Below are 22,977 nucleotides of genomic sequence, written 5' to 3'. Positions count from 1 at the left end.
GTTCATGTGCATTATCTAGTACACTGTCAACATAATGTGCATTATACTAGCCTGAAGCACTTAAAGGAGCACGTTGCCTTGGATCGGCCGAGTTGGTCTTCGAAAAGCGTTATTTGTTATAAAATGCATAAATGGGTAGAAAGATATTGCAAAAGTAGAATACAATGATCCACACAAACATGTCTCGAAATTGCACGGTTTTCCTTTTTTCTTTGAGAACTAACACGGTCGGCCATTTGTTACATCGCTCCTAAAAAAGCCATCACTTGACCCTGAAATTTTAAAGAACTTCCGTCCTGTTTCCAATTTAAAGTTCGTGTCAAAAATTGTTGAGAAGGCTGTAGCTTGCCAGCTCATTGATCATTTATCTTCTAATAACCTTTATGAACACTTTCAATCAGCTTACAGAAAATTCCACAGTACAGAAACAGCTTTATTGAGGGTACAAAATGATATTTTATGTGAACTGGATGATAAACTTGGTGTATTTCTTATTCTTCTTGATCTTTCTGCAGCCTTTGACACCATTGACCATGACGTACTTTATTCTCGCCTTGCATCAATTGGTGTCAAGGGCTCAGTTCTGAAGTGGCTACAATCATATCTCAGTAACAGGACCCAGTCAGTGAACATTGCTGGTGTCCTGTCTGACTTTGATCCACTCCCTTACGGCGTGCCCCAAGGATCAGTTCTGGGGCCGTTGCTTTTTACAATCTATGCTAGCCCAATTGCCAATATTGCTCGTAAACATGGCTTGCGGGTACATGCCTATGCAGATGACACACAGCTCTATTTACCATTTGATTTAAAAAAAACCAATAGTGAGGAATCGGCTCGCCAGTGTGCCGAAGCCTGCATATCTGAGATTAAGACGTGGATGACTAAAACTAAATGATGACAAAACTGAATTTCTCATTATAACTCCAAAACATCAACGCCATAGAATCATAAATCATAACATCCATGTTGACAGTGCCTCTATTCACGCCTCACCTTGTGCGCGTAATTTGGGAGTTATTTTTGATGACACACTGTCCATGGATAAACATGTCAGCAGAATCTGTCAATCAACATACTATTACTTAAGAACTGTTAATACCATTCGAAAGACCTTATCACATAAAACTGCTGCTACTATCATTCATTCTTTGGTCACTTCTCGCCTTGACAATGGTAATTCCCTATTATACGGAGTTACCGAACACCAGCTCCACAAACTACAACTTTTACAAAATGCTGTCGCTCGTGTTTTAACAAAATCTAAAAAACATGATCATATTACACCTATATTGCAGGAACTTCACTGGCTACCCGTTCGACAACGAATTCAATTCAAAATTCTACTTATTGCATTTAAATCTCAGTTCAGCTTGACTCCGTCTTGTATTTCAAATCTCCTTGTACCTTATGCCCCCTCTCGCACTCTTCGTTCTTCTGCTAAGTCCCTTTTAACTATTCCTAGGACTTCCTCATCATATGGCGATCGTGCCTTTTCCACTTGTGCTCCCAAACTTTGGAATGCTCTACCTAACAACACCAGGCGCTATAGTTCACTTCCATTGTTTAAAAACATGCTTAAGACTCATTTATTTAAATCCTCTTACACTTAGCTCATTACATGTCTTGACAGTAGATTATTCATTGTATAATTTTTTATTATGTTCTATGTTTCTTTTTTGTTGTATGTATTGTTTTTTTGTTCTGCGCCTCGGAATAGGGTCTTGTACACTAGATAGATGGCGCATTATAAATGCATTATTATTATTATTATTATTGTTTTTGAGGGAGTCAAACATTTTACTCCAATAAATGGCTGACCGTGTTAGTCGACGAGGTAAAAGAAAAATCGTGCAATGTGGAGGCATAACTGTGTGGGTCATTGTACATGTATTCTACTTTTACAACATCTTTCTACCCATATGCATTTTTTAACAAACGGTTACAAATGCTTTTCATAGACCAACTCGTCAGATCCAAGGCAACATGTTCCTTTAATTCCTCAATGCTGTATTGTTTGTTTCTGCACATTATTTGATTCCAACAAAGCAATACAGAGTTCCTGCGTTGCCATGAACTTTTCAATTCAATTCAATCAATATATATGAGCTGTAGAGTTTGTCCTTGAATGTGTAGTCAATCAGACTCCATTTGATTGCTGCAGATGTGTACAAAATGTAAACAAAATTTGTACAACTGACAATTCTTATGTGACCAAATGACACTCTGATTTTTTATTTTAACTGTCGATGTAAAATGGCATGTTTTGGATGGAAATTCAGCTCTTCGTAGAAATAAAAAATGTAACCATAACCAATAAAATCAGTAGACCAAGCAATGCTTTAAAGGAACACGTTGCCTTGGATCGGACAAGTTGGTCTTTAAAAAGCGTTTTGTAACCATTTGTTATAAAATGCAATGGTTGGAAAGATGTTTTAAAAGTAGAATACAATGATCCACACATATTTGCCTCGAAATTGCGTGGTTTTCCTTTAACTTTGTAAACTAACATGGTCGGCCATTTATGGGAGTCAAAAATTTGACTCCCATAAATGGCCGACCGTGTTTGTCGACGAGGTAAGAGGAAAACCACGCAATTTCACGTGATACTTGTGTGGATCATTATATTCTACTTTTAAAATATCTTTCTAATCGTATGCATTTTATAACAAACGGTTACAACCGCTTTTCAAAGACCGACTCGACCGATCCAAGGCAACGTGTTCCTTTAAGGCCTAAAAGTGTATAGATACACTTTTGGTTGTGTTTACAGAACACAGGTGAAAATGGCAATGATAGCACACTGTTCATGTAACAAACAGCAAGAACAATAGCATAAAAATAGGTTTGGAACTCTGCAACTTTTCTCATGTGTGTTTTAAAATAATATTTACTCCTACCATCTGTGGCAACCGCCATGATTTTACCGCCATGATTTTATTTAAGTCACATCGAGTCAAAAATAAATTAGCATGAATAGCCAGATAAGAAAAAAAATACAAATAATTTGTTTTTGTTTTAAAATAATATTTACTCCTACCATCTGTGGCAACTGCTGTGATCTTATTTAAGTCACATCGAGTCAAAAATAAATTAGCATGAAATGCCAGATGTGAAAAAAATACAAATAATTTGTTTGTGTTTTCTGTACACAAGCAATTATAAAGGAGGTGTCTACTGACACCAAAGGCAGGATATTAAAAAATGTTTTTTCATCTGGTGTTTCATCAGTTATTAAGTGCTTTTAAAATCTTTTTAAAAGCTGAATATAATATCAAGGAATGTTACAGAATTGGTAAGAAAAAAAAAACGTGAAGAACACAGATTTTGATAAAACTTACACAGTCTAATGATGACGATAGTTGACAAATCCCTTGAAATATTTTTGTCTGAAATGTCATATTAGATGAGAATTAAATAATCTAATTTCGCGTTTGGAGTTTATCGCTCAGTGAGCATTTTATTCATTTTTATTTCGGCATCGATGAAACGCAAACATTTGTAATCGGTTTTTCACTATTCTCTCGTGACCCATATGGCCGATCGATCTCAAACTTCTACAGGGTTGTCAGTTTGTGTAAACTGGTGGATTACATAAAGTGCTTACACTGCCAGCAACTATTTTGTCAGCAAAAAAAAATCTGTGTTGTTCCTTTAAAGACATTGGACACTATTGGTAATTGTCAAAGACCAGTCTTCTCACTTGGTGTATCTCAACATATGTATAAAATAACAAACCTGTGAAAGTTTGAGCATAATTGGTCTTTAAAGTTGCGAGATAACAATGAAAGAAAAAACACCCTTGTCACACGAATTTAGTGTGCATTTAGATGGTTGATTTCGAGACCTCAAATTCTAAATCTGAGGTCTCGAAATCAAATTCGTGGAAAATTACTTCTTTCTCGAAAACTATGTCACTTCAGAGAGAGCCGTTTTTCACAATGTTTTATACCATCAACCTCTCCTTTATGCTAATAATTATTTTGAGTAATTACCAATAGTGTCCACTGCCTTTAAAAGTATTATACACAGACTGAGAGTAAGACAGTGTCACTTTGAGTGAACCATTCTTTTGTTAAAAACACAAAGGAGCTCCCAGGTAACAGACATGACACTGATTGAAGGCACCAACAAAGGAGCTTCAAGTACAGCAGACATTATGATGATCAGCAGTTGAGTTTAGGATTTATTATCTCTGTATTCCCTCTGTCTGAAGAGGCTATGCTGTGTATTTACACACACAGAACTGTGTGTATTAACAACTTACAGGCCCAGCCGTGGATTTCACCAAACTCGTCATAACTTTGGATTAATCTTAGGACTTAGGACAGGTTCAGGGGTCGATTTCACAAAAAGTTAGGACTAGTCTTAACTTAGGACTAGTCCTAGGAGATATACAAATTCCATGGATAGTCCTAAGTTAGGACGAGTAACTGGTCCTAACTCGAGATAGGACTAGTCCTAACTCTTTGTGAAATCCACCCCTGATCCGTATCCAAAAACGTAAGACGCATTGAACCCATCCTAAGTTAGGATGGGTTACTCGTCCTAAATCAAGATAGGATTAATCCTAGTGTTTCAAGAAATCGGCTGCTGGACACCTTTGGTGAGACCAGTCTTCTCACTTGGTTTATCCCAACAAAAGCATAAAATAACAAATCTGTGAAAAATGGAACACAATTGGTCTTTAAAGTTGCGAGAGAATAATGGAAGAATAACACCCTTGTTGCACAAGTTGTGTGCTTTCAGATGCCTGAATTCGAGACCTCAACTGAGGTCTCGAATTCAATTCAAATATTTTAGTGAGAAATTACTTCATTCTCAAAAACTATGTTACTTCAGAGGGAGCCGTTTCTCACAATGTTATAAACTATCAACCTCTCCCCATTACTCGTTACGAAGTGAGGTTTTATGCTAATTATTATTTTGAGTAATTACCAATAGTGTCCAGTGACTTTAAGCCCTTTGACCATCAATCATGTGTGCATCTATGAATGCCATGACTGTCCGTCAAGTCTCAGCATTTATTTGGACTGCTATGATCACTTATACTGAACTAGATAGGATAAGAGAAACATCATTCATTTAATTTTAGCCCGAAGCTTACCGATTAGGAAGTTCATACAAGAGCTATTGTATTTTTTGTCTGTGAAGATAACATCATTGATAACTCAATGCTGTTATCTCCACATGCAGTGATGTTACATAACACTTACAAACAATGCACTTCACACTCCTTTTATACATGCTGTGCGGGGCCTATTGGTATAAATAACCCTCTAAATTTACCTAACACTTTGTCTACATAACAATTATCAATGTTGATTTTGAGCTGTACAATTTTGATCAAACTCAAATCAGTGTCAACCAAACCAAAATTGAAGGACACGTTTTATCCCTGGCACCTTTCAGTACGATAAGAATCGATATTACTACATTGTAAATCAAATAAAAGAGGGTGGCAGCATGGTAGATTCTACTCATAAGATTAACCCCTCAACTCCTCCGCAAGGAACCATAGGCCTACGTGTACATGTCCACATTTACTGCAAATATTTGAAACCTCATCCCACATGATCTCCTTGTTTACAAATTATAAGTACAATCCTTTATCCAAATACATTGAGGCGAAGTCTCCCCAATGCCCACACTATACACACAGACACTACATGTACATATGTACAATGTGTAAAGTAGCTTAAAATCTCAATGGCATGTGCTACATGTGTGGTACAGCCACAACATACCGAAGTGCAAAGTCTTTGTATGGAAAATGTCAACCAAGCAACCGTTGCTAAGTAAGGATGCAATTAATTCCACCACCGCAGTTTCTTACGTTAAATGTATTTCACCCTCTAATGGTATAGGCCCTACCAGTCTGTGTTATTATTACAGTGTTATGACTGTAACAGTTCACTTTCCTCATCAGAACTAAATTAAGCAGCGCTTGAGAATTACTCGACTCACCTGGGCCCAATTTCATGGCTCTGCTTACCACCGAATTCTGCACTATCATGATTCCTCGCAAATGTGCAAGCGCCAAATTTCTGCTCTAGCCTTGTAAGCGCAGAAGCCAAAATTTGCCGCTAACACGTGAAATACGCTTGCCGTAAGCACAGAATTCCCTGCTTCCATAAGCGCCAATTCTTTGCTTACGGATAAGCAGAGCCATGAAATTGGGCCCTGATGTCATCATCACAAGTCTTGGTTGCACTCTTTTGGGAGACACTGTCCCTGCTGTTTTATACTGTGGCCTGTCATGGCCTAGTGGTTAAAAGAGCACTCAGGACTCAAGCTCTGGTGTTCTAATAGAGAGTCGTGACACCTGTGTCCTTTTGCAAGACACATAACAACGATTATTCTTCCTTCGGTTGGTACGTAAATCCATTGGTTCCGTGTGCTGTTAAACGCACGTAAAAGAACCCAAGTGCATTTATATTATAATCGTAAATAAAAAAGGGGTTTGGCCCGGTGTTCCTGGTTTGATCTGCAGCAAAATGTGCCACAGCACCATATAAAACATACATGTTGCAATCTAAGGATTAGGTCTCATAATTCAAATGTAGTCCCACTTCTTGCACTGAGTGACGGGTATAAAATGCGTGCTAAGAAGCCAGTATTATTACTATTATTATATTAATGTGTGTATAGCGTGGATTTTGTGAGTGACGCTGCATTTATGCTTACTGTTGACTCCCATACTGATGAGCCTAGTTACCCTAGCACAGTGGTGACCACATGATGTGTGTTGAAGGGGGTCATTGCCTAGACCATTGTATAGTGCCAGTTTTCAAGCACTTGGTCAATAACCAGTGTCCTGTAGTGTAGTATTTTACAACTGCCATGTACATAACGAATACGCATTTCATTTGTTTATGAAAAAATGAACCTTTTGATTTAATAGTGTACTCTCAAATCAAGTCCAAACTTCCTCAAGCCCCCCTCCCACCTTAATTAGTGTACATAAAAAAAAGAGCCTAGTTACATTTATCGCTTAGAGAAGGGTTTTTTAAATTTTATTTTAAATTTTATTTTATGCAAGTTCGCAAAACAAGGCTGAAAGCCACTCTAGGTCAAGGGCTAATTAACAAGGAAGAAAACATAGAAATGCAGAAACTCAGTGGAACTGAAAATAGGAGTTGATATTCCTCTTTAAAGATGGCAGATCATAGGATGAAGGGAAACATGTACCAGGCAAGGAGTTGCAGAGCGAGGGAAAAAGCTACTGGAGTAGCTCTTTGTTCTACATGTACATCTCGGCACAGTCACAGTATAAGGATGAGAACAAGCAAAAAGCCTGGCTTCAGTATTTCTTGCAACATTATTTCTCGCAGTGGCTGCTGAATGAGCACCAAGCGCCTTGAGCACCTTACTGCCCTTTTTCAAAGGCCAGACAAACATACAATGAGAGTCATGGCCATTTCACTATACATTATGTAGATATATCACAATATCCTCAATACACCGTGTAACCTAAAAAATATATGGCCTCACTTTCTATTGCTGACGTTTTTTGTATCAATTAAATTTAACAAATAAAACTATTTCCACATTATCATTGTTGATGTAGAACTGTAAACAAAACACAATACTAAAATAAAATAGACAAAGTAAACAAAATACAGTATGTCCTCAGTTTAAAAAACCCAGTAAGACTAAGAACATAAATCATTGAGAATACAGCATATTAATGGTAGAACAAGATTTTTGTCATCAGCAGAAATTTGGCTGGTAGAGCAGAAAGCACAACCTCCCAAACTTTATGAAGCAATCATGGTTAAGTGTCTTGCTTAAGGACACAAGTGTCATGACCGGAACTCGAACCCACACTCTGCTGATCAAACACCAGAGCTTGAACCGCTAGACCACAACACGCCACCATATTATAATTATTAATAAAAAAAAGCTTAAAGCTACAAAATGTATCCCTATGATAAAAAAATACTGTCGGCAGAGGTAAGAGAGCATGGTCGTCAGACAAACACAAAAATCAATTTGAATGTCTACATGTATACTCATTTATTATTTCTGGTGTGTTTTTATGCAGTCATGTATCGATTGTTGAATCAATTGATTGTGTGTTACATACACAGTCAATGTGATATGGGTGAAATTAATTCAGCCAGAGTAAACACACACTTTCTTTTTCTTTCTCTCCAGAAGGTGATCATAGCATACTGATCGAAACGTTGAGTTAAAACCAACAGTTATTTTGAGAAACACCCCAACTCATTTAGAGATTATCATAACACATGGTGTAATTAAACATTTCTATATATAATTTTATTTGCATTAACTTGTTAGAAAATTTAGTGGAACTAAATTGAGCTTGACGTAAAAATTTGATGTACGTCAAATTGGTCTTACTAGTAGAAAGACATGTTCCGGTACTAAGGCATTAAAAAAAATGTTATGTTAAGACCATTAAAAAAAAATGTTATGTTGGCGTAACCCGACTTACCCTAAATATACGGCCGACCCTGGGTATTTTAATTTTTTTTCAAGGGAAGAAATTTAATGATTTAAATCTATAAAGACATAAAAATAAAACTAGAGATTGAGAGTTTGTGAACAAACTCAAGGTGTTCGGTTTCCGGGAGTAAAAGCCTGGATTAAAAAACAATTATTACACCTTGCTTTGTTCTCAAGATTTGTAATAAATGATTCAAATTGCAAAAACTGTCAAAACAACATGATTACGTCATCTTGTAAAAGTGTATGTTTGGTGACGTCATCGGTAATATTTGTTTTAACCAGACCTTTGCCAGACATGTATGCTGTGGTGGTAAAGCATCAAAGGATGTATATTTCAACCTAAAAGGCAACAAACAACGCCCTTTCAAATCATTTCACAGTCACTTCCGGTTTAAACAAGTCAAAAGGTCAACGAAAGTTCACAAACATATCCATTTCTGTAAAGTACGTAAAGCCCTTTCATATGATGTATAGATTGTCAAAATAGCTTATGGTAGTTTAGGAAATATGAACTTAGGAAATATTGACGACTGTAGAAAAGACTGTAAGGGGCATGTATGTTTTAACCGCCTTGAACGAAGACTATTCTTCATGAAGCTTTTTCGCGCTCTATGGATGATCAATGGAGCGTGACTCTGCTGAACCGCTAATACACAACACGTTGTGTGTATGCCTACGTGCAATGTTTATGCACATACCAATGGGGATTTACGTTGTTCTTTAGACGTGAATTTTGAAATTTTCAACCTCTCTTTTGAGCCGGAAGACAACATCAAAATGGGGTTATGTCTGTGGGGCGTTTACGGAGTTTTCAATGACAATTCCGATGATGTTTCGATTGTAAGAATTCGTCATGTAGATCAAAAGTTATGATTTTTTGAAATAATAAACTTTGAATTTTCATAACTCAAGAATGGATGACGTCATCATGACGTAACTACACATTTTTCTTCTCCTAATGAACATCTAACTATGTGTGAAGTTTCAAGTTCATACGAATTTTGAAAAGATGTTTTTGTTAGGGAACAAGGGACGTAGAGAAGAAGAAGAAGAAGAAGAAGAAGAAGAAGTATGAATAAAAAAAAAAAACGAACAAAAATAAGAGGTGTTCCGGGCTGTTGGCCCGAACACCTAATAAATGTCATCAAGAGTTTAAAAATATACTATTTGTTGTGTGTAGCCTTGTTTTCTTTATAGTTATCAGGTATACTACCAGCTTAAACAATGAGAAAACATGCCATTTTCATGGCTGGGAGGGGAAAAAAAATATCCCTACCTACCTACCCTATTTTTGGGGGCCTGTACGCCAACAAAACATATTTTTATGCCTAATACTAACTCATTTGATCCATTCTGCAGATTGGTATGAAAATGGATAGCTGTCATTCATTCAATGCATGATCCCAAATTGAAGAGAAACCATGTACATGTACAGGCTCTGAACATACTCATTTGGAAATATTAACTATGAATAATGTTCATTAATTTTTAGACTTTATGTGTATTCCAAGGAGAAGGGAAGTTCTTTATTCCTTCTTCCATTGTGTTGGTAATTACTGCATTCATTAGATCCATCTATGTAATAATTACTTGTAAGATAGAGGCACACCCAAGCTTGGACCAAAGTCCACTCTGTAAAGTACCCAATCATTAATAGCATGATGTAATAATGTGACTCAAAATCAATAAGACCATAAACATGTACCCTATGATGGCAGGTTCAACACTTATGTGCGTACAGTGCATGCATGTAAGGGAGTTGACCATTATTATTCAATTCTTTTTACTGTCATGAAGATTACTCTATTTCATTTCAAGAAAACACCCATTACTGGAACTTTGTCCTTTTACCTTCCACTAAGCAGAAATAATCACTTGCCATTCAGTTTGTCATGTACAGTACCATGTAGCCTTGGAGTTGTTTGTTGTTACAATAAATCCCCCAGACAAAATGTGACCTACTGACACTTTTTTGAAACGGCAACAAAAACCGGGACCAGAAACCTTTGTATGTACATGGAACCATACAAAAACTGCACCGATACATACCGAAAATGAGCTTTTCAAAAGTGTTCACTTTTTACCAGGAGGGCCATTGTACCAGAACTCACAAGATATGGTAACCTAAAACTGATCTCTAGCCACCGGGCCATCTCGGTAGTCTAGTTGGTAAGACACTGCTCTAGAATTGCAATGGTGTGGGTTTGAATCCCACCCAAGTAATACATGCCTTCAACTTGATTTTTTTTTCACACGACTCGGGAAAAAAGTATACAGTGCTAACACCAGGCCTGTATGCCTTGTTTTTGAAAGGGCAAGGGCACCCCGAGGCATTTCTCTTTGACAAAGGGCACCCTATGAGGAAATTGTAAATTTCTATTGCAGAGCATTTCAAGGGCACCAAGGCAATGGCAAGGAGCAACGGAGGAAATAATGCAATTGTGCAAATGACAATCTTCTTTGTGGATACTTACTTGAAGGACTGCTACGAGAAGGAAATAGAAGTTGGCAATTCTTCTGAACTGCTCAAAGAGATTCTTTGGTAGGAAAGTGATGATCGTGTACTATAAATTAAAGACAAAGAAAATAACAGGATTACATACAATGCTGCTTTTTTATGTACTCGTTCCGTCAATCTCGGGTACTTTTTTCAAAATGTTCACAGCTTTTCACTAAACTTACAGGGTTTGAAGATAATGATAGTGGAAAGCTTCCCTTCAAATATTACTAACTGAGGTTGTGTAGTTTTTGAGAAATGAGTAAAACAAGTCATAAAGTAATTTTCGTCTCGGTAAGATGAAAATTATTTTAGAATGTAAAATCCCATTAACCAGTTATGATATTATACCAAATCCATAGCATAACTGGTTAATACCTTTTTACATGCTAAAACTGAGACGGAAAATATTTCTTTTACTCATTTCTCAAAAACTACAGCACCTCAGTATTAGAGTACAACTTCAAGGGAAGCTTTCTACTATCATAATCTTCAATATGTGTTAGTTTAATGTAACTCTGTGGACATTGTGTTTTGTGTGAGGAAAAAGAACATGCACTATAGGTAAGTACTCAAAATAATTGTTAGCATAAAACCATACTTGGTAACGAGTAATGGGGAGAGGTTGATAGTATAAAACATTGTGAGAAACAGCTCCCTCTGAAGTGACATAGAATTTGATTTCAAGACCTCAAAACTAGATTTTGAGGTCACAAAACCAAGCATGTGAAAGCACACAACTTCGTGTGACAAGGGTGTTTTTTCCTTTCATACATGTAGTTATCTCGCAACTTCTACGACTAACTGAGCTCAAATTTTCACAGGTTTGTTTTGTATGCATTTGTGGAGATACACCAAGTGAGAAGACTGGTCTTTGGCAAGTACAACTAGTGTCCAGTGTCTTTAACCCATTCTTTCATTACAATCAAATTTACTAGGGAAAAATTAGAGCCATTGACTTTCCATGACTTTCCATTTGACGTCACAAATTCGCAGCAAATAATTCCTCACAATAAGCTTGGGCGATATCACGATATTATCGAGTATCGCGATATTAATTTGGAAACGATTTCGATATCGGATGAATTTTGTTTTAATCGAAATATCGCGATATATCGCGATATATCGCGATAATGATAATCGCGATAATCGCGATATATCGCAATATCGATTAAATATCGCAAGTATTTGCTAGCTGAGACATCTTGCACCCCATAGGTTTGGAGTAAAACCAGAAGAATAGGTCATTAGAACACCTCTCTTAAGCTAGGACTGTCTCTTCTACAACTTTCACTTGGAGTTTGAAGACTGAAATGTCAAATTTCATTAATCGCGATGATATCGAATATCGCGATATATTGTCGGCGATATATCGTGAATAAAATAAATCGATATCGCCCAAGCTTACCTCACAAATTCGCAGCAAATAACTCTCTGTGAAAACAGCCCTGTAGGGCCTAAATAGTCAAAATTCGCTGCGTGTTCTCATTCACAGGAAGTATGAACCGAGCTTTAGACAAAATTCAACAGACTGCAGGCAGTTGATTACAAAGTAACCCATATGTTATCCCTAGTTTAGGTCATTTACAGTAACACTTCTTGCCAATGTAACAGTAAGTAGATCCTTGTCATTCCTGGAGGTCACAAGTCATTCTTTATTTAACATTATTTCATGGCCTCCGTAGGCCTAATTAGCTCGTGCGATTTCAATATTTCATTGCATCCTTTTTGCACGTACAGTAGGCCTATGATAGACCATGCAAATTTTGTTTACAACAAGTGTGACCTTGTTAATTTTGGGGGTATTTATGGCAGGCAAGATACTGCACTGGTCACATGGGAAAGTTGACATTTTGTGTCAGAACTTCCACATAAATCCAAGAGTTATAAAAGTAAAAGCTGGACAAGTTTTTATCAAAATTTGATAAGAATTAGACAGTGCCATCTCCACAACAAATAAGATTTTATACTTTCTTCCATTAGGCTGTGTACAAATCGTGTCTGCACGAAAGTCCAAACTCTGTGCATTTTACTCTATGCTCTGTGCTTCTTTTGAAAACCTATGATGTCACAGGTCAAATCGTCTATTGCATGCTAGCTACCACGCTTTGAAGCAGAATGCATTGTCATAAGCCAGTTGGTCACGCAATGGTACATGTATTGGCCTTTAACATGACACAAGATCTAAAACAAACACCGTTCATGGAATTGCCATGGCCCCAGTGTTAAATGAAGGTGCTAGTGATCCTCAACATTGAAAGTTTGCGCGACCCGCCGCCTTCAATGAGAATGCCAGAATACAATCTTGTTTATTTTTTGTACATTTTGATGATCAATTAATTTGGTATTTCCTCTAAAGAAATGAAAAAGACCTACTTGGGTGTTATCTAAATAACATAATGAATATTTTGAATTCATGTGATATTTTGAATTCATGTTGCTATAAGTTGCAATAGACGCCATTTCGGCTTGCAGGCGCGCCAAGCGCTCAATTTATTTACGCAACCACCCTGTTAACTAACTAATCAGGCAACGAGTTTTGTGAAATGTGCGCGTGCTGCATGCCGTTCTCTAGCAAAACGAAAGGCTGTGTGTTCCATTGCCCAGTTTACGTAAAGTTGGGACTATCTATAGTGAGAATTTTTGTATGTGTTGAAAGATGAAAATGTCACCTTGCAGTATTGAACAACTCATGAAAGTATTCTCACAAGCAACGGAGAGCTGTTGAAAGTATAAAACATTGTGAGAAACGGCTCCCTCTGAAGTAACGTAGTGAGAAAGAAGTAATTTTCCACTAAAATATTTGAATTTGATTTTGAGACCTCAGAAATAGATTTTGAGATACACCAAGTGAGAAAGCTGGTCTTTGACAATAACCAATAGTGTCCAGTGTCTTTAATGAGAACCATTAAACACACACATTGAAATAATCTTTTTGCCAACAGTAAGCCTCGAGGCCCTACATGTCACTGTCTGAAACGCACCAAGGTTCATGAAAACTTCCACACAAGGTGTAGTCATTATTCAGAGACCCCACCATAAGCATGTATTGCATATTTTGTATACTAATGAACAGGTACAGGCTGTACTTTTGCTTAAAAAGTTTTCATAATTCGTAATAAGAAAAGGCTTTACTCTGCCAATATAATTTGTATAAAAAAAACCAGATTATTTCCACTTCAATTGAAGCAGTGTTTGCCTCTGGCAATTGAACGGTCTGAGAAAAATTGATGATTGTAGCAAAAAATTAGAATGCATCGCTCATCATGCATGATGATTCCGAATCCACATCCAAGGCGTGAACTCTTGGTACATTGTGTAGTAGGACAACAAAAACTCACAAATTACAGTCAACAAATTTGTTTTAAAGATGCTGGACACTATTGGAATTTGTCAAAGACCAGTCTTCTCACTGGGTGAATCTCAACATGCATAGAATAACAAACCTGTAATAATTTGAACTCAATAAGTCGTTGAAGTTGAAGAGAATACTGGAAGAAAAAACCGCCCTGTGTGCTTTCAGATGCTTGAATTGAAGACATCAGCTGAGGTCTCAAATTTAATTGAAGTATTATATAGTGAGATAATACTGAAGTTTCTTTTTAAAAACTATGTTACTTCAGAGGGAGTCCTTTCTCACTATCAACAGCTCTCCATTGCTTGTTACCAAGGAAGTTTGTATGCTAATAACTATTTACCAGTAATTACCAGTGGTAATTTTGTAAATACCTGTAGTACCAGTTAGCTTTTTCAAAGACACTGGACACTATAGATAAATGTCAAAGACCAGTCTTCTCACTTGGTGATCTCAACATATGCATAAATATCAAACCTGTGAAAATTTGAGCGTGATTGGTCGTCGGAATTGCGAGATAACTATGAAAGAAAAAACACCATTGTCACACGACAGTGTGTGCTTTCAGATGCTTGATTTCGAGACCTCAAATTCTAAACTCAAATCCGTGGAAAATTACTTCCGTTTCTCACAATGTTTTAAATACTAATATAAACCACAAGGGAAACTGACTGGGTAAATTTTGAAATGATTTTTGGGGTTGAACAAAGAATTGACTAGAGTGGGATTCGAACCAACGACCTCCGGATTAACGTGCCGAACCAACGACCTCTGGATTAACGTGCCGGCACGTTAATCCGGAGGTCGTTGGTTCGAATCCCACTCTAGTCAATTCTTTGTTCAACCCCAAAAATTGTTTTAAATAGTATCAACCTCTCCCCATTACTTGTTACCAAGTGTGGTTTTATGCTAATAATTACTTTGAGTAATAACCAATAAACAATATATTCACAGAATTTTGTTTTCAAAGTTTTTACTGAGTAGAAAATCAACATAATAAAACAATTCAACAGCCTTCAGTTCAAAGTTGGATTGTTTTTTTGCGCATCCATAATTTGGCCAAGTAAAAAAAGAAACATGTTTAATAGCATCCCGCCTGCTTCCTTTATTTTAAAAATATGTTTTGTTTTGTTCAATGTCTTGTTCAGCACGTTTCATTTTTTATTGTGAGTTTGAACATTAGAAAAAAAAATGGATTTTTGAAATTTTAAAAAGAATGGTAGCCATCTTGAAAATAAAAAATGAAAAATAAAAAGCCCCCTCCTCCTTTTTTTTTAAGAAACCCGGATGCTAAACATGTTTCCTTTTTTACACGGCCTTAGTGATTGATTGAAATAACTTTTTTAAACTAATTACCTTGGATGAGATGATTGTGTTATCTGGAAACTTCTGATGGAAGTAGACATCATTTGTTGGAGGGGGTTTGTGATTCACAAAAATAGTCCGATTTTCAGGAATGTCTTTTTGTCTGCACAGCTGAAAGTAAACAAAAATCACAATCACAATAATGGATCCAGCTTCAAACTCCTCGACAGACACCTTCTTGTACATGCCATGGTGTGGTAGGATAAAGACAGGTCCCTGCCGCTAGTTCCAGTGATTCCATTGGATACAATGATATCGATACCATGGATAAACGTGCAGTGACATAGATGCCCAAACAGTCACCGCTGTCACGTCCGCAATAGAATTTGACTGCGTACCATGTATCTCTATGTGAAATGAGGGTAGGTCAAAGGTGAATATACACGCCGGTCTAGAGGCAGGTCTCTGGCGTTATTCACGAGCCGTAAAGTGTGACGTCAGATGTTCAGGCTATGGGTAGCGCGACGTATCAGTCACCCCCTGGGAACGAGGTTGATGCCAATGGTATTCAACATACTGACAAACTATACGACTATGCCAAACTTCACTTAAAAACAAAAAGTAGGCCATGTGTATCCAAGTTCAATTTTACTGATTTCAAACAGAAATGAGTTAGACCCTAGAATTCAATCCATCATTGTGAATTGAACATTAGGCCCTATCTTATATCCCAAGTGTACAATTTTTAAAGGAGTCATAGGTAATAGACCTGATACAATAACAAGTGTGCATTATGTTCTTAAAATGCACCTTCCCATTTGATACAATTTCTTACATTCATTGTAGTTTTGACTTGCAATGCTCAATAAAGGCCAGAACTCAGAAAAACAAACTTTTCTTAAAAACTGATGAGTCATGAATCGTTTGCAGCTGGTAAAAGGGAGAAAACATCAACCTCTGCTGCCAATTTTCTATGCAGGGAAATATGAAAGGGTAGTATTAGAGAGCAAGTTGTATCGAGATGCCACCAACAATATGCAATTAAAGAATGACAAGATCAAAAATGGGACGATATTAAAAGTAGGCATGGGGAACCTCAGAATGTAAGGTGAATTAAAAACAAAATAATATATGTTTGGATGGATTATTTAAAAATTATGCACAGAAATAATTATATACCGGTACAACTACAAGGTTAAATGATTCGCCTATGCTTAATTTAATTCAAAAAATTGTATTGCTTTTGCTTTAGATTTACATAATAATATAAAGAGCCACTTAAAAGTAAAAAAGAAACTAGCTAATTAGTTTTAACATTTCTCGAAAGAAAAAGCATTCACCAAGACAAGGACTCTCAAAAATGGTTGCAAACAAAGGGCGCCCTCACTTAGTTAGTGAAATCTCCTTGGGCGACTTTGTTAGGGGCGACTGTTTCGGGGGCAACTTCACTTTGTTTTGGGGGGGGCAACTTTGTAAGTGAGGGGGCAACTTTGTTAGGGGGCGACTTTGTAGTGGGGGAATTTGCTGCTGGGGGGCGAGTACTCCTAGAACTATTTCGGTTTCGTCCGGCTATCGTCTCCTGTTACGGGAGTAGGGGGCGAGTTGACTGGCATTCATCGTAGACTTTGTTCGGCAGAGCGCAAAACGCTTCTTGCGCACAAGTTTTTCCCGATTTGTTTAGCAAATTTGTTAAATGCGCTCCACTAGCGAAGACACAACAGGCAGAAGAAGTGAGCGGATGATTTTGGACATCATTTTTAGTCGATCTTTTTTAAGTTTGGAAGGAAATAATCTGACGCAATCGTACCTCCACATTAACCATCAACATCTCCTGTGTACCTCATGTGAGTTTTAACTATTCTGAAGAGGTTTTTGAAGCATTTTGGAACACTTTTTTTGTCCACAAATAAATTTCAGATTTTTTTTTTTATTTTATTAAAAATAAAAATAAAGTTGGGCGGCGATTTCGAAAGGCCTTCTAAAAGGGGGAGAAGAAAAAAATCCGGGGGGGGGGGGGGGGTTGAGCTTTGAAAAATCTCACGCATAGCTGGCCTCTGGACTTGGCATCTCTGCTTTGTTAGGGGGCGACTTTGTAGTGGGGCACTTTGCTGGGGGCGCAAGTTGACTGGCATTCATCGCATACCCCCCTCCCCCCCACCATCACGTCAGGAAGGAGGGTTGGTTCTCGCAACTCTCCATGCACACACTGCCTGGTGCGCATAACTTTCCGTATGTCGCACCACTTTTTCACAATTTTTAACAAAAAGGGATTGGCCTATCTCATAAGGTGTATCGCGAATAGCAAAATATCAAGAGAGGGCGCTGTTGAACCCACACAAAGGTATAGGCGTTGCGTGCGCGAGTCGTAGAAACTGCATAGAAACCGCCCCATATTCCTTCCCACAACACAATGTAGTGCGGTTCTGAATCGCGATAAACCTTATTGATTGAGGTTTTTTTTTAAGGTAAATTAGATACTATATTATTTCATATCGAATGAAAAAGTGCTGGCGCCGTAAGGAAACTTCCACTTTTCCCCTGGTGCATTGGTTAATAATAAATATATGGGACCATTACAGATTAGATAGTGTTAATAAAATGTAAACCTAACTTACCAGAGTGTCAACAAGTCTCGTTAAGAAAGACGCCATTCTCTGGACCACACTGCCGCCTGCGCTTTTAATTCACACTTTGAATGTTTGCCTAACAATCATCTGAAGAAAAAAGAAGCCAGATGTTGTGTGCCGTGTGGAATAGAGCTACTCGGAGTGTTGCCGGATTTATAATTTGGTAGAACATCCGTAATCTGGTTCACAAAATTCTAGGAATCTGCTGGCCCGGGGCCGTCCGTGTTGCCAATGTCATGAATGTTGTCGGATCCGGTCCAATCGAATCTGGTATCCGCGTAGGATCAAATGCCGATGTAGCAAATCACTCTTGGGGGCGCTCTAACAGTTAACACAACACAGATTTTATCATCACTTGGTTCTTCAGTTGTTCTCTAACTAGAGAACTTGCCGTTTACATTTCTACCTACCTCCATGATTCTACATACCGCAGAATGAGGATTTTTTAACAAGAACTAGGCCTACTACTTGGGCAGAAATGAGTTCGGTCTCAACTTGAGCCCTACATGTATATGACTCTTTCTCTGTAAAATCTCGAAGAAAGAAGACGACCACACCCGATTTAAAGACAGTGGACACTATTGGTAATTGTCAAAGACCAGTCTTCTCACATGGTGTATCTCAACATATGCATAAAATAACAAACCTGTGAAAATAATTATGAGCTCCATCGGTCGTCGAAGGTGCAAGAAATTAATGCAAGAAAAAACACCCTTGTCACTCGAAGTTGTGTGCTTTCAGATGCTTGATTTCGAAACCTCAAATTCTAAATCTGAGGTCTCGAAATCAAATTCGTGGAAAATTACTTCTTTCTCGAATGACTACTCCACTTCAGAAGGAGCCGTTTCTCACAATGTTTTATACTATCAACCTCTCCACATTACTCGTTCCATGCAAGTAGCTTAGGGTTTATGCTAATACATATTTTGAGTAATTACCTTAATGTCCACTGCCTTTAATACATTTATTAGCTTTTGATGTTTGTAATAAATATGTACGTTCACAAAACAAAAGGGGGTGACGCAAACGAGCTTTAAAGATACCTACTACTTTTTATGGGCATTGAACTAAGCCGCTCGGGCACTGCTAAAATCAGTGCAATACACCGTTTTCAATTATATTAGTAAGTATTTCTTATAAGAAAACATCCTCCTCAAATTGACTAAAAGATAGGAAGCACGACAATAAAAATCACCCCAAAGAAACCTCGTTTAGGCTTCGAACCAGACGGCTCCTCTCGCAAATCGCACTGTGACCGCTTCTTCATATTATTAATTTTAGTCTCTCGCCCATGGTCTCCCGAAACACGGGTTGCCGTTTTACAAAACGCAATCGGCAAACAATGCCAACGTCAACGCAAGACTAATCAGCTAATAGCCACCGTCAAGGTTACTCATGTTTATGCATTATGCATTCTCCAACCAAATATCATAATAGGCCCCAAAACGAGTTGCTATATAAATATAAAATTATATTATATGTATATATATATTTAAAAGTGATTTGATTCAAGAAACTGATTTTTTTTAAAGAGATTTCATTAATTTAGAAACTGAATTTTTTAAAATGCATGCCTACAGCTTTAATGAAGTATTTTCCAGTCGCCGTAAACGAGTGTGGTGCATTTAACAACAATAGGGTTAATTGACAGCTATAGCTATGTGGACAGTTGCCAACGCCTCTGTTGATGTTTTTCGATCCGGTAAGCTCACGGCAAATGCCAGGAAGGTTTATGGATGTTTTCATAAATACCGCGGCTCTTCAAATTTCAAAGGAGAACTGCCAACCATGTCAAACCAAGGTATTAGCAAGAATATAATCTGAAAGCTTAAAGACGCACGCTCGTCAAAAGAGCAACATTGGCTAATCCGTGCCGTCCATCGAGGCACAGATTGATTCTAATACAATTTGGAAGCCAGACGAATTGGCCAATCACCAATAGCCACGACACTGAAGTACTACCCCCGCCTAGCTCTGGTGCTCTGAAACCAGTTTGTCGTTTTCATCGCTTCTCTTCTGAGAGTCACACCATGTAAAATCGCTGTGTTATCCTCAACTATCTAGTTCTTGGTGTTGCTTGACAACTCTTGCGTTTTTCTCGATTTCTTCGAAAAGCTTATACTTTCAACCTTTTATACAAGGGTTTCTGCTTGTATGAAAGTATTGTGTGAACAGGAAGCAGGACTTAAGTGCAGTTTTTGCTTTCAAGTATATTCTTGAGCAGATTTGAGACATTGGTACCATGGAGGAGGTATGGTTTTGCGCATCAAAACTGATATTATTAGTCGTAGCATGTATTGTGTTTCTTTTCAAGAGCGCACCAATTACAGCTGCAGAAGTACTGACATGTGGTCATCAACTAGAAAGAGAGTTTCTATCTGCAGAAAATAAAGAATTGCGGCAAGTTCCCTACCGGAAAACGGTTGTACGATCTCATGTTCAATGTGTGAGTTATTGCCATGCTGACCCACAGTGCCTATCAGTCAATTACAACATTGACACTCACTTGTGTGATCAGAATAATGCTACCAGGGCTCGGTATCCTGACCACTTCATTACACACTTTGGGAGTGTGTACTTTGATGCCGATAAAGACACGCCTCTCCTTTCTGTGCCTGACCCCAAACCTTTTACACTACCTGACACACCAACCCCATTCTGGCATCGATACAGTAGTTGCAAGAAGCTACTTGAAGCAGGTCATACCGAGAATGGTATCTTCACAATATTTCCTGCTGGCTTTAGTGATGGTCTGAGGGTGTACTGTGACATGGAGACTGATGGCGGGGGATGGATCGTCATCCAGAGGCGTCAAGACGGTAGCGTGGACTTCTACCGCAACTGGGTCGACTATCGTGTTGGTTTTGGTGACTTGGACGGTGAGTTCTGGCTCGGGAACGACAACCTCCGTAACCTGACTGAATCTGTAGGAATGTGGCAGCTGAGATTTGACTTAGAAAACTGGTTTGGCGAGAAAGCATGGTCCGGATATGAAGGTTTCCGTATTTCTGGAGAAAACTTTCAGCTTAATGTGGATTCGTACAATGAGAGAAGCACTGCAGGAGACTCCGTCATAGATGTTGGTGAGAAGTACACAATCGATGGCATGATGTTCTCCACGAAAGACAAGCAAAATGACAATTACGAGCCCGGCTGTGCCGTGAATTACCATGGGGCGTGGTGGTACAATGCTTGCTTTATGTGTAATCTGAACAGTAAGTACTACCCAAGTCAGATAACAACAGCCGATGCTCGGGATTATATTAAATGGTACACCTGGAACAATATGGAGTCACTGAAGACATGTGAGATGAAAATCCGTCTTGTATCTTAAAAGCAAAGTTTATGAACAAGGCTGGTTACTATATGTGCGTCGTGAATTATGATAAAAAGTTTACAGATTAAATGTTTACCACGATCATAGGCTAGTTAGCGCAAAAATATATTATCATCTGATCCAAGGAAAAGTAAGTATAAACTAAAAACAATTCTGCCCCTGTTAAAGGGAAGGTACACGTTTGGTAATTAATCAAAACAAATACTAACTTGAAAACTGACTTGGTAACGAGCATTGGAGAGCTGCTGATAGTATAAAACATTGTGGGAAACGACTCCCTCTGAAGTAACATAGTTTTGAGAAAGAGGTAATTTCTCACTAAAATAATAAAAGACTTTTGGCTAGAAGTCTTTTATTCTTACCTGAAAGCACACAAATTCGTCAAACAAGGGTGTTTTTCCTTTCATCATTTTCTCGCAACTTCGAAGACCGATTGAGCCAAAATTTTCACAAGCTTGTTATTTTATGGTTATGATGGGATACACCAAGTGAGAAGACTGGTCTTTGACAATTACCAAACGTGTATATACCTTCCCTTTAAAGGAACAATACAGAATTGGTTTTGCTATCAAAACAGTTGCTGGCAGTGTAAGCACTTTATTTAATCCACCATATACATTAACTGACAACCCTGTAGAAGTTTGAGATCGATCGGCCGTCTTGGTCACGAGAGAATAGTGAAAATCCGATTACAAATTTTGCATTGCATCAATGCCAAAACAAAAATGAATAAAACGCTCACTGAGTGATAAACTCCGAACGCGAAATTAGATGATTTATTTCTCGTCAAATATAGAAATATAGGGATGTTTTTAACTATCATCATCATTAGACCGTGTAAGCTTTATGTAAATCTGTGATCTTTGCGATTTTTGTTTCTCACCAATTCTGTATTATAAATATTGCTGCAGTTTCTGTAAACGAATAACATTTTTTCTTTGATTTGTACAACAAATTACCTTGTCACATTGATTTAAAATTGAATGTTTGCATTTATTGCTTGAGACGAAATATTATATATAGTCTTTCAAATTTAAAGAGTTTTTGCGAACTTGTTTACATAATCAATTGCACGATGTAAATAGAAATGGCTGTCCAGTGGTAGTGAGTGTAATACCGCTCTTTAGCAATCTTCATTCTTGAACAAAATTATCTATAAATATTCATCCCATTATTGATACTTATTAGCATTTTTTTCAGATCCAATCATTTTAAATATGGACTAAGCAGTCATAAAAAATAACTTAATGTCACATTAATCAAAACCATCAAATTCAATGCTACCTAAAAAAAAAAGTATATACTCATCTGGTCCTGTAAACAACTGCCGCGTTTTCTGTGTGAAGAATCATTTTTCTTGGATTTGTACAACAATTCACATCGT

General features: G+C 37.6%; 2 protein-coding genes across 6 annotated transcripts in view; one reads left to right on the top strand and one right to left on the bottom strand.

Annotated features, from left to right (window-relative positions):
* Positions 1-18,497, bottom strand: part of LOC139944750 (phospholipid-transporting ATPase IF-like) — an 83,035-nt gene extending 64,538 nt beyond the window's left edge. For all 5 annotated transcript variants that reach the window (XM_071941822.1, XM_071941824.1, XM_071941826.1 and 2 more), the window contains exons 1-3: positions 18,245-18,497; positions 15,681-15,800; positions 10,947-11,036 (exon numbers count right to left, since the gene is read on the bottom strand). In XM_071941822.1, the coding sequence (XP_071797923.1) occupies positions 10,947-11,036; positions 15,681-15,800; positions 18,245-18,280 (246 nt within the window). In that variant the 5' untranslated portion in view covers positions 18,281-18,497. The remainder of the gene's footprint in view (positions 1-10,946; positions 11,037-15,680; positions 15,801-18,244) is intronic.
* A 2,001-nt stretch (positions 18,498-20,498) lies between these two features.
* Positions 20,499-21,590, top strand: LOC139945403 (ficolin-3-like). The gene has a single exon (XM_071942752.1). It carries the CDS (start codon positions 20,499-20,501, stop codon positions 21,588-21,590), a length of 1,092 nt encoding a protein of 363 aa, XP_071798853.1.
* Positions 21,591-22,977: the final 1,387 nt, after the last annotated feature.

Source organism: Asterias amurensis, chromosome 12, assembly GCF_032118995.1.
Source record: "Asterias amurensis chromosome 12, ASM3211899v1".
Lineage (NCBI taxonomy): Eukaryota > Metazoa > Echinodermata > Asteroidea > Forcipulatida > Asteriidae > Asterias > Asterias amurensis.
This window is presented reverse-complemented; position numbering and strand designations above follow the sequence as displayed.

Bases quoted from the DNA above. Each gene is read 5' to 3' on its own strand.
- LOC139945403 (XM_071942752.1), top strand. From the start codon at position 20,499: ATGGAGGAGGTATGGTTTTGCGCATCAAAACTGATATTATTAGTCGTA.